Genomic DNA, 15,726 nt, shown 5'->3' on the forward strand with positions numbered 1-15,726 from the left:
AAAGAAGAGCCGACACCGGAAGAAAATAGAAAGACGTCGGAAAAATAGAAACGATAGAAGAAGAAAAAGAAGAACTAGATGTCATCTCAGTCAAACACGGGGCATTCCAGTCTGACTCAAGGTCATTGCTTATCTTGGTCGAATTTGTGGTCCTTTTGAGTCGTTCCGGAAATGGTCCCAACTTGGACCGAAATAACCCCAAGTCGATTGAGATATCCTGAAGTTAGACCAAGTTGACTCCGTGTCCGATTGAGATGACTCCAACTTCTTCTTCTTCTTTTCTATTTTTTTAGGCATCTCCCATTTTTCCATGCATTTCATACTTTCGGGCGTCGATTCTTTTTTTTTTCCCCTATATATCTTGTTCTTCATTTTTTCCAAGGCTTCCATTTTTTCCAGTGACTTCAATTTTTCCGACATCTATTATTCTTCTCTTTCTTTTCTTCCTACTCTTCCTTTTCTTTTTCCGGTGTCGATTTTTCTTTTACCTTGTTTTTCATCCTCTATTTTTCCTCATCTTACTCTTCTTCTTCTTTCTCTTTTTCATCTTTATCTTCTTCCTCTTCCTTTTCTCCTCCACCTCCTTCTCTTCTCTGAAGTTGTAGAGATGAAAATGCTAGAAAATAAGTGAAAGGAGATGAAGATGATGTTCTGTGCTTTATCTGGACTTGAGGGTCGCTAAACAATATTTTGGACAGTAAAAGACGGTACGTTGCCATCTTTGAATCACATCAATTTCAGTGCCTCCCAATGAGAATTTCAGACTTTTTGCGCCTTCTAAGAGTCTTTAACCCATAAAAGAAGAGACAAAAACAATGAAATATGAGGGGGATGATATCAGCACTCACTCTGTTTTAATAATGGCACCCCACCGTCAAAAGCTGTAACAATTTTCTCGAATAGGCATCAACAATAAATCAAAAGAATCAAGGAATGCTGAGCAAAGATATCATTTAGAGACCTGACATTTTGAACGTAACAGAGCAAAAGATGGGCATTCCCTCGAAAGGAGACAAATTGGGAAGAGTTTTGCTGTTATTGACCGCAAGAGGGGTCAAGAAAGGTTTATCTCTGTGTGGAGAGGCAACCTTTGACAGGAATTTGGGCAGAGCTTTGCCGCTATTGACCGCAAGAGGGGTCAAGGAAGGTTTATCTCTATGTGGAGAGGTAACCTTTGACAGAAATTTAGGCAGAGATTTTGCAGCTATTGACCGTAAGAGGGATCAAGGAAGGTCTATCTCTGTGTGGAGAGGTAACCTTTGACAGGAATTTGGGCAGAGCTTTACCGCTATTAACAGCAAGAGGGGCCAATGAAGGTTTATCTCTATGTGGAGAGGTAACCTTTGACAACAATTTAGGTAGAGCATTATAGCTATTGACCGCAAGAGGGATCAAGGAAGGTCTATCTCTGTGTGGAGAGGTAACCTTTGACAGGAATTTGAGAAGAGCTTTACCGCTATTGACAGCAAGAGGGGCCAAGGAAGGTTTATCTCTGTGTGGAGAGATAACCTTTGACAGGAATTTGGACAGAGCTTTGCCGCTATTGACCGCAAGAGGGGTCAAGGAAGGTTTATCTCTGTGTGAAGAGGTAACCTATGACAGGAATTTGGGCAGAGCTTTGCCGCTATTGATTGCAAGAGGGACTAAGGAAGGTTTATCTCTGTGTGGAGAGGTAACCTTTGACAGGAATTTGGGTAGAGTTTTGCCGCTATTGACCGCAAGAGGGATCAAGGAAGGTTTATCTCTATGTGGAGAGGTAACCTTTGACAGGATTTTGGGATGGTTTAGAACAGGTCTAAAGAAAAGTAGATTTATTTGAACAGGGCTTCGCCATTTTGACTATAACAATAGTTAAGATGGGCTGAAGTACTTAAAACAACAGCAGGGCCATGACACGGCTGAGACCAAGACGGTCTAGATTTGAAGAGAATGGTTGAGGGATTGCAATAACATTTGGTAGGTGGTACTAGAATGAAAGCGTCTTTTGGTTAAGTGCATTAACCGAGAGACAAACATCCTTCCAGGGTACAATGGTTGCTTATCCAAGGAATGTGATGATATGGATTTGCAAACATGACTCTGGACAAGACTAAAGGTTAGACATAACCTCTAATTTTGGGTAAAATGAACTGCGACCGAGTGGGCATCGGGCTAGGATAATGACATCTCTAGCAAGAATTGAGCAACCCGGGACACCTTTCTAGACTCGCTCAACATGCCCGAGGTGGGCTGGGGGTTTAATGTATCCCTATTTAGATGATGCTCACATCTCTCGTGAGTAACTGGTAGGCTTACCTAACTCTAAGCTCAACATGTCCTTAGACAGGACACGGTAACATCTAAGTGCACAATATGCTGGGCTATGCAGGGGATGAAGGCTTGAAGGTCCCTCTTGTCAATGTGATTAAACAACACATGTTAGGGGTAACCCAACGCGGCGTGAATTTAATACATCATCGTTTTAACGCCGCTACAAGGCCGATGTGCAAAGAGGTGGTGCTTTCACCGCAAATGGAGGCGAGATCATCTGCACTTTGGGTGATGAAACCCAAGTGGTACCGAATTCGTTCCAAGGGCTAGTCACTCTCGGGTAAATAGGTATGCAAGTGGGCGATGAACTCCCATGGTGTGTGTGTGAAATTAAAAAAAAGGGGTAGCCTAAGTGCTTCCCGGGGCATTTTCGCGCAATTAGCGGCAATTTTTAGCCGCAATTTTTAGCATTGGCTCTTAGCAATCCCTGCAGAAGAATGTTCGCAAGTTTATATGTTTTTAGCAGCAATTTTGAGCATTGGCTCTTAGCAATCCCTGCAAAAGAATGTTCGCAAGTATATATGTACTAGAAAGTAAATCTAACACTTTATTTTATTTTTGCTCGTCTGGAGCGTTCGCAATTTGAGAAAAAGTTCACAGTTTGCGAATACCCCTGGGAAGGTTATATCGAGTTAAGGATAACCCTAAAAAAGGAGAAAAAAAATCAAATTAGTTGATTTGAAATTCTTGGAAAATGCCAATGTAGTTATATAGAGCTACAAAATTTTCTTTTTTATAACAGACCTGCTGAGAGGGATTATCATGTTATCGCAAGTTTCCCCAGCAGAGTCGCCAGTCTGTGGGAGCCAGTTTTTTCTCGTGTTTGCGTAGGACGACAGGGGATCACAACAATCGGGTTATACAAAGGGAGATGTTAGGTGATCCTATTTTTGCAAGTTAGAGAAACTCAGAGTCACCAACTAGGACCCGTGTCTATTCTTCCAAGGAACTGAGTAACGACTCGAATTTCGTTGGAAGAATAGTAATCGGGGGTTCCTTTGCTTTGGGCCTAGAACTTTATATTTTGCTCTGTATTTTAAGGCGTGGTCCTTACAGATATCTGGGTAAGGGTTGTGGTTACAATTGAGGAAGGTGTTAGGCACCCCTCTTGCCCGGATTAACCCGGTCTCTTAACTTAGATTGGCATTTTGGAAGGATTTGAAATGAAATAATTTGATTTTTTATTTCGTTGTTAGATTATGCTCAATTCTAAATATAAATGTAATGAATTTACAGAAAAATAAAAAATAAAGGCGTGGTTCGGTTCGATCCTGTTTGAGACCATATACACAAACCCCAAGGTGGGTATTGCAACCGATCCCAAAGTAGGCTCCCTCTCCGGAAATCAAACGGAAAAGACAGTACTGAAAGTAAAAAGCAAGATAGAGGGGTTTATGTAAGTTCTAAGTGCCATAATAAGGCGGAGAACTTACGTAACCACCTCGTACCTTACTTTTGCAAAGAAAAGTGCAGAAAGCAGTAAAGCAAACAGAAAAGATAGTACTGAAAGTAAAAAGCAAGATAGAGGGATTTATGTAAGTTCCGGGTGCCATAATAAGCCGGAGAACTTACGCCACCACCTCGTACCTTAATTTTGCAAAGAAAAGTACAGAAAGCAGTAAAGTGCTAGAATTAGTAAAAGGCAGGTAGATGGGCTTAACACCACGAATGATGAAACCCACCCTAACAGTTTCGTAAATGAAAGCTGTAAATAGCAGAAAGTAGTAAAGAGGCAGATAGATGGGCTTCATCAGAAATGATGAAACCCACCCTACCCGTTTTGTAAATACACAACTGAAAAGTAAATGGATTACATTATTTACATTTTTTAGGGTTTATCCTTACCACTTGGAGAGTTGGGCAGCGTAACCGCGCTTGTTTGATGAAGGAGGCTTCAGAGATTACCGAAATTTCGGCAGAACCACGACACTATATTGAGAATAGGGCGTTGGGTTCTTTGAAATTTGCCAGTGCTACCACGCTGTGTTGGAAGGGAGCCTTCGAGGCTGCGAAGAAATCGGTGGCGCAACGGCACTGTATAGTGGAATTGCCTCCAAGTTGTCTAGATTTCAGCAAAACAACGGCGCTACTATGGAAAAGTAGCTCGTAGTTCTGTGAAATTCGATAGAACAATGGCTTAAAAAAAGAAAAGACGCTTTGAACCTTCAAAAAATCGGCTGAGTGCCGACGTCCGAAGTGAGCAATCTAGTGTTTCTCTACTTTCTCTCTTCTAAAGCAAGCTAACTAGGGTTTTTGTCTGATTTTCTGCAGGGGTACGAAGTTTGGATTCACCACAAAAGAGGGAGAAATACACCGGAAGAAGGTGGATACACCAGGGGGAGAGAGAGAGAGAGAAGAGGAGTTAAAAAATGAATTCAAACGAAGGTGTATACACCAGGGTTCGAACGAGATTTTGTCTCAGACGAATTCAAATTCGTCTGGGACTAAATTGGTGATGACATGACCCATAAATATCTGGGTGATGTCGTCCTTGGTCGTCGCGATAGTTCGTGTCTCCTCTGCTTTGTTTTGTAATATTTTCGTCTTTTATCAGTAACTTCGGTCGTCCATATCTCATCCGATTGGATTTCGATTCGCACACGGTCAGGTCCGTTGGATTCCTTGTGTTCAGGGCTGTAGACACCCCATTTTGACCAGGCCCTAAAGTCCCTAAAATAGAGTCGAGGTCTCAGGGTTGAAGAAATTCCTGAAGAATGGACCCAAAATGAGAAGAAAGCTAGAGTTTTGGGCATCTTATCGCGCGCATTCGTGGGTACAAATTCCCCAGAAGATTGTTAGTGTTCTCGAGGATACCTTTGCAAAATTTCATGGCAATCGGGCGAAAAATGTAAAATAAGAGAGGCGAAATTTGTGCAATAATCAAAGCTTGATTGTGTAGATATCCCCCCTTCCTCTTTCTATAAAAGACAATCCTTACTATTCTAAAAGCCTAAACCACCGAAAGTTCGTCAACCATCTTTCGCCGAAATCCCATTTAAGTCCCACTCCTTATTTCGTAAAAAACTTCCAGATGTATCCCATTTTATGAGGGCGTTCTCTCCATTTTATAGTTGTACTTTCCCCCTAGGGATAAGTCCAAAAATCTGGCCAGGTGCTCTAATTTTATGCATTTTCATCTACTGTTGAGTGTTGACAGGTGTTATTCCAATGCCCGCCAGATGTCTCGCATGCATTTTCATCTGCCCTTTTACTTTGGCATCATCGTTTCAGTTCACCACCTAGAGACCTTGGAAAGGAATTTGCTCTCCATCAAGCTTCCTTCCGATAACCCAAAATCCCCTCCTTTTTCGTTTCATACCTTATCTTGATAAGCCATAAGAGAGTTTTAATCTCTCACAACAAGCAAGTCTTTAAGTTACATTAGAATACCAAGGTAGCCTTAGATCCTAGCCGTTGATTTCCACTAAGGCCACTCATGGTTAGGATTTAATCCTAACAACATGTACTTGTTTTTATTTTATTTTTCCTTTTATTTTTTTCGTTACCAAATTTCATTTTGAGATTTATAGCCTTTCCCATGAAGTAATATAATGTTTTTCCTTTTCGTGGTGAAGGTGTTATGGCTTGGATGAATGTTCTATTTTTTTACTGTAAATATATTTTCTTTTGCAGGTCTTTGAACATGGTGACCTTTACAAAGATGCATAAGGAATTTTGTAAGGTAATTAATTCTCTGCAATTTAGTTTCGATCATTATTCATTTATTTTTGTGATTGTTGTAGTGCCTTATTTGTTTCATAAAATAGTAATTTTCTTTTTGAATAGTTATTTCATAAAATAGTTGATTTTTTAATAATAGGAAAAAAACCCAAGAAACTTATTTTTTTATTTTTTTTTGCAAAGTAAATTTTGATTTTTCCTGCTGTGTTTTAAATTTCCCAGCAATAACGGGTTCTTGCCTTCTTGGGTTCTGGTTTCTCTTGTTGTCCTTTTCTTCTCTATCTCTCCTTGCCTCATTTTGTGGGTTCTTTGTGCGTGGGAACGCCTCTGCTGTCTCCGCCTTTTGTTTTCATGCTTAGATCTTTTCCTCTTATTTTTTCTTTATCTGTTTTCTGGAGGTCTTTGTTTTCTCCGTATTTTGACAGTTTCTTTCACGTGCTTTCTTGGTCAGGTAAAAAAGCTACTCTCGCTGGAATCAGGATATTCTCTTCTCTGGATGGAAAATCATTAACTTCCACCTTCTCCTCAGTATTTGGTGAAAATTCTCCCAAATTTTTGAGGTACTTTGTTAATATTTAGATATTTAAGTTGCTAATGAAATATGAGGACAAAGAAAATCAAAGTAAGCTGGCATTTATTCCCTCTCTGTTCTGATAGATACATACGGTATTTAACAACTCTCGATGCCACTAATTCTACTACTAATTCACTAAAGATTCGTATTTTCATCTGTTTTTTTATTTCTCTTCTGCGGTATTTGATTAATTTTTTATAGTACTTCTTTTGCTTGTTTTTTTTTTATACCCAAGCATGATAGAGCAATGGGGTTGAGGAAATCGTTACTGTTACTGTGATGGCTATGAGTATCCCACCAATCTCTCAGTGCCAGAAGATAATAGCCTTGTTGATCTTACCCACATTCATGAAAAAAGCCAAACTTGTGAAAACATGCCAAACAAAATCATAGGGAATTCAAACACTAACTTATATAAAAGAAAATTCTATTTCTTATCAATCCCGTTTATGTACTAAATGGTTCCTCCAATCTCTAGCTTTGGTCATGCTATGTCTTTCTTTATTAAACACTTTCTTGATCCAAAACTGTTCATCTCCTTGGCCCTACAAACACAAGAAGTACATGAATATATATCCTAAAATAATCCTCTGTTTTAAATGGTTTAGATCATTGAAGAAGTGGTCCTTGATTGACAATGGATCCCATCCTTGTATTGCCCTCAAGTCTACACTCTTCTTGGATTATCAATCTCTGAGTATTCCACCAATCTCATCTCAGAATTGCCACAGCCGCTGCACTGGTTTTTGAAACTATTGTTTCTCAAAAAATGAGAAAGAAAGAAGTTAATGATTTTGATGTGGTGGTACCTTGCTGCTTTGCTCCTAAACAGAATTACAGTTCTTGAAGAAGTTCCTTTTAAAGTGGCATGCTCAAACTCCATGTTGGCTTGGATGGTTGTTCCTGTAGCTTGAGAGTAGCAAATTGTTTAGAATGAGCTAGAATTTGAACCAAAGCTTACACTGCAAAGATTCCGAAGTGTGTTGGAGGAGCAGTCTGGAAGTTTTAGTAGTAGTAATTTTACCACTTTTCCATGCTTCTTTTTCAGTTCTGTTGGCAGACGTTGATGGATGTTGCCTCATTGGCCCTCATAAAAGAGGGCCAACCTGACACACCCTTTGCTAATGGAGCAGCCTAAAAATCAGTGTCAACAAGTTGATTGGGCTATGCTCAAACTAGGATTGAGGTTGTTTTGCTTAGATCTTAGTATGCTTTGAGGGACCTAACCGAACTCTTTTATGATAAAAGGGATGTTGTACTGGTTTAAATAGCCAATGCCAATGCTTTTTGACCCGACAGAGGATACTGAGGTGAACTATTAGCTTGGTTTGACATAAATTCATTGATGAGATTGTCTCCTTGTCATATTTATACCGCTCATCGTTGCATATAGATCTTTGATTGCATATTGATTTCTTTGTTTTCTTCTTAATTTGATCTTTTCTTTCTCACGCTTTCTTGTTCAGATCAAATCCACTCTTGTCTAGAATCAGGATCTTCTCTTTTCATGCATGTAAATATAAGATGGCTTTCAAAGTCTAGAACGATAAAAGCCAATTTTAACCTTAAACATTTCCTGAAAGTATTTTATGAAAAGGTCATGTATCATAAAATGATCTGTCCAATCTACTTATAGAAAGATCAAATAAGTGTCTTTGAGAAGCATAACAAATGGCGCTCATTGTTTAAATAGTGGTAATTAGTTGTAACTATGTTATTGTGACGGTTTGTTGATAAGCTTCTGCTTAGCTTAGAAGAGTCATGAGATTAGTATTCATCGTTTAAATAGTGGTAATTAGTTGTACCTATATGTTATTGCGACGGTTTGTTGATAAGCTTCTGCTTAGTTTAGAAGAGTCAAGAGATTAGTATTCCTATGACTGAGGGTTGATTGGAAGATGGGCATGAAGAGAACTAGATTGCATTTCAATTTGTAGATCAAGTACTTCTACCTATTATGTATGTTTGTGAGCTTTGCTGATAATTTTTTCATATTATTTGCCTTGGTTATTTCCATTGTTTTATACTTGATTTTATTTGTTGTTCATTGGCTTGTCCCTGTTAGATAGCTTGTTTAACCGAAACATTTACCTAAATGGTTAAACTTTTTTTCGTATATAAATTTCGAGCTTTTTGGTGTGGGAAGTCATTGAATGCATTCCTTTTGCTTTTGCATTCTGGTATGTATGGTTTTAACTTTCCTTTTTAACCATGTAGGATTCTTCATTTCATTTGCTCATCCTCCGTTATTATGTGGGTAAGAATTTTGGTATTTACAGTTCTTTACGTCTGCACAGAACCATTTTGGTATTATCTTATGGCAGGTATGGGTCTATACTCTACCGTTGAAGAGAAAATGGAAGTATGCAAAGGGAAATGGAAATTCAATTTGTATCTGGTTCTTGATCGAATAATGTATTTGATAAACGAAGGCCCTCATTATCATGCAGATGACAACACTTGATTTCTTCCCCTAAATATACCTGCATTCTAATATTTTATTTCATTAATGGGTGCGAGGGTTAAAGGGGGATCTGGTTGTTGCATATTTAATTCTTTATTTATGTATACCTGCCCATCTTCATTTTTTAAGCTCCTAAAAGGTGGTGAATCTAGAGCTGGCTACTTTTGCAAGGGATGCTGTAGAGGTTCTTGAGAGTGGGACTTGTCTTCAAAATACAAGGAAGTAACTGAGGATCTTCTGGTTCTTTCCCCTTGGCTCTATTGTTACATAAAATGGGACTGTGAGAGGAGACAACAGAAATTCGACAGCAATCCATGTTGTCCCTATTCCCCTTGTCGATTCTTCCCTACAACACAAATTGTGACAAATAATGATGCTAATGCCATTTTTTCGTGGCTCTTCAAAGAATTTTATAGTTCTGCATGCAAATAATTTTTACAAGTATCCGACGTGGTCCAATGTTTTTTTTCTTTTTTTTTTTGGTCAATGGCCTTTTCTTTTGGCAAATGGGTGGGGTTGAAAATAAATAAACTATAGAGTTTTCTATGAATAATTAACACTTTTGTATTTTGAAAGAAATTGAAAGAAATCGTATTCTTCAATCCAGATTCAAGATTTGCAGAATCCATTTCCGTATTACCTTTGAGCTTATTTTCACTTTCAAGTAATTCCATATTTCATTGTTTTTTCACTTAAATTTACGATGCTCATTTTCAGGTTGTCATTATTCTTGAGAAATATATTGTTTGTTTGTTTTCTTATTCGTGTTGTTTTGTTTTATTTTATTTTATTTTTTCATTTTCAAAGTTTACCTTGCTCATGGTTTGTCCCTTGTAAAACTTGTTAGGCTTATTGTTTTTAGATCGTTAAAACTTTAGTCATGTTACCATTCAAAAAAAAAAAAACTTTAGTCATGATGTCCTTATCCACACCAACTGTTTGAGGAAATGCTACATGCACGATGCTTATTAAAATCAAAAGGGAAAGACTTTCATTCTTATTTTTGGACACAAACTGTTTTGAGGAAATGCTACATGCACAGTACTTATTAAAATGAAAAGGGGAAGACTTCCATTCTCATTTTTGTAATTTTTATATGCTTAGAATTTATGAAACATTGGACTTTTAAGGCATCTTTGATTTTTTTTTATTCTACTTAGATGATTCATGTCAATACTGAATTACTTACTGTTTTTGCTTCTCTTAATGGTTATATATTATTTTTTCTCATCTGATTTGATACTGAAAGTCCATTGCATAAGCAGGTACATACAGGAAAAGAAAATTTAATTTCTTCAATGGCAGTTTCATACCACACAGAATTGTTAGTGGCTGTTCTAATAAACATTTATCTGATGGTATATTGGATATGTGGCTATCAGGTATGGTTTGAAGCCCCGTAATCAGAACAATTGAAGCCTAAATTGCAAAATGTTATAAATCTTTCTCAAGAGAAATGATGGTGAATTTTATAAATGAAATTCACCATCCGACAATTCTAACTTGTCTATGTGCTTTTCCATCTTGGTTTAAAAGTTTATCTTATAAAATTAATCACAAGTAGAAATCAACTAACGATCGGATGGTCTTTGGTGGGAAAATACACCATTGCAAAATGAAATTCACCATCCGACAATTCTAACTTGTTTATGTGCTTTTCCATCTTGATTTGAAAGTTTATCTTATGAAATTAGTCCCAAGTAGAAATCAACTAACGATCAGATGGTATTTGGTGGGAAAATACACCGCAAAATCAAATTTACCATCCAACAATTCTAACTTGTTTATGTGCTTTTCCATCTTGATTTGAAAGTTTATCTTATGAAATTAGTCCCAAGTAGAAATCAACTAAAGATCGGATGGTATTTTGGGAAAATACACCATTGCAATGCATTTTACAAAGGTAATTCACAGCACTGATCATTTCTTTTTTCCAGCTACCATTTTTTGGTATTAGAGACACTTTACTTATAAATATATGTTCTTTCTCTTTGTGTTTAATTTCTCTTTCAAAACATATGTTATTATGGGTGATTCTCTTTATAAAAATAAAACGAATCGAATGGGTGATTCTCCTTATAGATTTTGATACTTTAGGACTTCACATTTTTTAAAATAAAATAGATAATTTTTTAGGGCAGTGATAAATCGACCCCCATATATCTTAAATCGACCACCATATAGGGCAGTGCTGAGAGAGAGAGAGAGAGAGAGAGACATGGGGGTCGATTTAAGATATTAGGAGGTCGATTTATCACTGCCCTTTTTTAGTAGGTAAGCTGGGATTGAACCCTGACCGCTAGGTCAAAGAACAAATCTTTGACCATTGAGCTAGAGGCTCAATCCCAAAGAGATATTTGATATTGAAGTTTGATGATGACTTGATGAGTGCAAGTGTTGTGCATGTTTCTTTTCAAATCCTGCTTGTTTTTGTTGGTTTCTATGGTGATAGGGTCAGAGGTTCACTCTAGATTCCCCATTCTGTGTCTCGGTTCTATTGTTATTTTTTAATATTACTTGGGATCTAGCTAATGTATCTTACTAATATGATTCTTTTTTTTATAGGAGAGCTGGGATCTTACTAAAAACCTAGGATGCGAATATCATCGATTTTTTGTTGATGTTTATGGATCTAGGTTGTTTGCTTATATGCAATCATTTTTTATGTATGAATATTCGTTACCAATATTCATGCATTAGGCTGATTCTGTTGAATATTGATAGATTTTCACATGTCGAATATTGATAGATTTTCACATGCTTCAACTCTTTATTTGGTGGATGTGTGCTGGAAAATATGATTCTTAAAACACTTTTTCTTTCCATTTGTCTACTTTATGTAGTTCACTTATAATGAGTATGGAGTTTTTATATAGTGGCCGGCTGTCTGGTACCGTGAAAACGGTAACACCCTTGATATTTGATCCAACAGTAACACTTTTTAAGAGGCTGCCGTTGGATCAGGATCAAATACATTTAACGTATGAGGCCACCATATAATTTCTCTAATTTATGAGTCAGAAAAGAGATCCTAAATCCAAGAAGGCCCTGACATTGCACAATAACTTACCAGAATAATCCAGGTTAAAATGATCATCTTGCTTTAAACAACTCAAATCCAATTTAGAAACGAGTTCATTGCAATTCGTGTAATAAGATTTTGCTTAATTTTTTTTATCATTTCTATTAATTATTCTAATATAAAGTTTTCTTTGTACCACTATAATATAAATATATTAAACAACATTTTATAACATTATACTAATTTACTAATTATATTAGATTCCTTTCAGAAAATGTAAATAGAAAATTGTAAAATACCTTAGTCTCACGTGGCTGCACGTGCACTTTTACTAGTACTCAAAAAGGGGGGGGATTTGCCATTTGTTACAAGGGTAATTTTGGAATTCTGGTATTACTTTTGTTACAAGCAACCCTTAATGGCCATTGATCGAATTAGAGGGTTAGGATCATTTGAAGAGAAGAGAATTTTTGCCCTATTTTCTACCTAATGCCCCCAACACCACCTTGAGCCGCCGGCCGAATGCCCTTACCCCAGTCATCACCACCCCATCTCTTTTCTTCCATTCCATCATCTCAAAACCCATTTCAAAACCCAAACCTTTCATCTTCTCCGGCGGTTATCATCGGAATCCGGCACCACCATCACCACCACCACCTCTTATGTCCATCTCCTACACCATCAAAACCCCTTTGAAACCTACCAACCACCGATCCCATCTCCTTGATTTTCCTAGACCTAAGACCCATTAAACCGTCTTCTACTTATATTGAAACCCCACGCCATCTTCACGACCATCATAGTTCGCCGGCCGAACTCCACCACACCAAAACCCCACTCGGGTCACCCTTCATTGCTGTCCAGCCACCTCCCATCCGATTTTATCATTTTCCATTGTTATTTCCTCCCCAATCACCATTTATAAGACCCAAATCCTCCTCCATCTCTATTTAGATAATCACAGAGAGGGTTTTGAGGAGAGGAAGCATAGAGATCGAAGGAGGCTGAGAGAGAAATAGAGATAGGGAGAGAGATCTCATTTTTCTTTGAAAATTGCATAGAGTGAAAAACGGAGAGAGAGAGAGAGAGAGAGAGAGAGAGAGAGAGAGAGAGAGAGAGAGAGAGGGTTTGGATGAGAGATTGAGAGAGAAGGAGAAACCCTCATTTTTCCCTTTCATCACTTTCGATCAATCTCTGGCGAGCTCCGACCCGCCCCATCACTTCCACCATTTTTCAACATTGATTCTTCTTCTCCTCTGTTTTTACCATTATCTTCTTCTCCATAAAATTTGAAGCCTAGAACCTCTACTTCTATTTACCTCTGTTTCCCAAACTTTATAGCTTATGAAAACCTTCTTTATAACCATCATTGGTATGAGAAATCTCAGATTTGGCCACTCTATTCCTAGCTAACCCTTCTCTGAAATTCACCTCCATTGCCTACTTGTCTATCATCTTCGTCAACCTCCGATCACTCTTATAATCATATCTGATTTTCCCTGATCAAAACTCCCTAGATTCTGTTAGATCTAGAAGGAAGGAGAAATCTGCACATTCGAGTGGTTATTGCCTTGGTCTTTCTCTTCAAAAGATCAATACAGGTGGGGAGAAAGAGGAATTCTCGATCACTATCTCAGGCTTTCATGGTTTAATTTCGAAGCAAGAAAAGAGAAGGGCTGTCATTTTGGGTTTTGGGAAAAAAGTTTTTTTTTTTTTAAAAAGGAGAGGAGGAGAGGACTCGGTTGTTATTTTTGCCTGACATCATCTCTTTTTTTTTTGTTGGCATCTCACAATTAGACCTGAGTTTGCAGCAATCTTCAGGTATGTCATTTTTTTTTCTTTTTTTCACTGAATTCTTATGTTTATAACTAGTTTAACTTCGAAAGTAGGGTTTGAAGCAATTCTTTTGGCTCTTAATTTCTTATTTCATAGATAATTTGGCCTTGTGATTTGGATCCAAATTAAAGCTCTTGATCATTGATTTCAAAGATTTGGGTCAAATCCTTAGGTTTTATTCCCTGGTATTTATAACCTGTTGGCATATTAATTTGGATCTAAACAAGAGTTTTTGAACTAGATTTTTTTAAGCTTAACTCACTTTGAAATTTAGAGCTGTACTAGATTCTTCATTTCAGTGGTTACAATACCCAGCTTTGATAAACGCGCTAGATTTCGACAGTTGCACAAAGCCAACTTGTTTTTTTTTTATATAGTCGTTGTTTGAAAAGTTGAGGTAATTTCAAAGGTTACTTGGGTGGTACAAATTGAGGAAGGTTTAGTATATTGGTATTTGATACTATTGTACTGTAACAATTTGGGTTGTACTATATGTTAGAGTAATTAGGTCAAGCAAGAGGTTGCTTGAAGCATTACACCCAAGGTATCTAGTTTGGAATACCAAGTTTGTTGCCTCTAGCCCCTATATATAGAGATACACTAGGGTTATGAGAGGTTAATGGGCTCCAGCCCAAATGGGCCCAATACACCCAACACTATATAGTGGCAAGACTCACATAATGCAAATTATCAAAGCAAGAAAGGCTAAGGCTAAGTTTTTTTTTGGCATGGGTACCCTCTGTGAACCTAGTATATGGATAGATACTTCATACTAACTTGATCGGATAAGCCGAATATTTTGTCACTCCCATGATCCATTATACAAAGGGAAATGGTAAATAACATTACCATATTTGAATGAGTGCATCAGGCCAATTAGATTTCTTTCAGGGGATTTATCAACCCAAATATGTCTCGATGGTAGTATGACCCAAAGGACCTGAAATTCTGCTACTATTACTGTTGGTACTAAAGTTCTTTTCTGCTGCCCAAGTATCATTTCAAACTGAAATCTTTATTGAAATTGGTTATACGTTGCCATCAAACACCATAGCTGAGTACAATAGGTGAATTCACAAAAGTGTTAAATAGAGTAGTGGAAGTCACATTGACTCATTTGATCCTGATGAAAACACACATATATTAGGATTTGTTGGAGATTTAGTGACAATGATCATTTTTTTAGTGTAAAAAAACTTGAGCATAAATGTTTTATTTAACATTTAAATGATTTGCTTTATCACCGTTCATGCCTGATTTGCACTTGGATCACTTTGGTTGTGCATTTGTCAGTATTTGTCAAGTCACTGCACTGGAGTTATTATTATTTCCTTAGCCTTGTTTAGACACTTTTGGTAGATGAATTTTTTATTTTCTTTTGCAGTTATGGTTATGTTCCTGTTTGAAAATGGTACGAAATTATATATGGATTTCCAAAAGATTATATAAATGATTTCTGTTGATTAATAGAATTTTAAATGAATAGGAGTTGATTGATTTAAAAGCTTTCGTCATTCATTTAATAGTTTTGGTTAAGTTGGAATTCTTTGACTGAACATTTGGGAAAATGGATTTAATCAAAATTATGTGTCATAGGTTATATGGTTGATGGGGACTATAAACCTTGCCAAAAGATGAGTTGTTTGTTTTTAAAGAGTAATATATACTATCATTTTTTTATGAACTCATTTGACCCTGATCATCTGTAGGATGTCATGTTCAAGTAATGATCTTCTTTATAACTCTTATAGAGACTTATGCAATTATTGCTAGGGCAATGAAAGAGTCACCTAGAGCCCTTTTAGGGAGACAAGCTATGTCTCAGCATGAAAGTCAAAC

The 15,726-nt window shown here is 37.2% G+C and overlaps 1 protein-coding gene across 12 annotated transcripts; it reads left to right on the top strand.

The window, feature by feature from the left end:
* Positions 1 to 5,499: 5,499 nt before the first annotated feature.
* On the top strand, positions 5,500 to 11,789 carry LOC143846804 (uncharacterized). 12 transcript variants are annotated; one of them, XR_013234862.1, is made up of 6 exons: positions 5,500 to 5,704; positions 5,944 to 5,992; positions 6,443 to 6,551; positions 8,783 to 10,411; positions 10,861 to 10,932; positions 11,595 to 11,789. XR_013234862.1 is itself a non-coding variant. In XM_077355369.1 (4 exons), exons 1-4 carry the CDS (start codon positions 6,343 to 6,345, stop codon positions 11,727 to 11,729), a joined length of 501 nt encoding a protein of 166 aa, XP_077211484.1. In that variant the 5' UTR covers positions 6,290 to 6,342; the 3' UTR covers positions 11,730 to 11,789. The 12 variants fall into 12 exon arrangements, 1 of the variants encoding a protein (XP_077211484.1); XR_013234856.1 differs by having other exon boundaries at positions 8,783 to 10,932; XR_013234860.1 differs by lacking the exon at positions 10,861 to 10,932.
* The last annotated feature ends 3,937 nt before the right edge of the window (positions 11,790 to 15,726 follow it).

This window comes from Tasmannia lanceolata, unplaced genomic scaffold, assembly GCF_043159265.1.
Source record: "Tasmannia lanceolata isolate RefF3 unplaced genomic scaffold, GAP_Taslan_0.1 ptg000015l, whole genome shotgun sequence".
In the NCBI taxonomy this organism is placed as follows: Eukaryota; Viridiplantae; Streptophyta; class Magnoliopsida; order Canellales; family Winteraceae; genus Tasmannia; species Tasmannia lanceolata.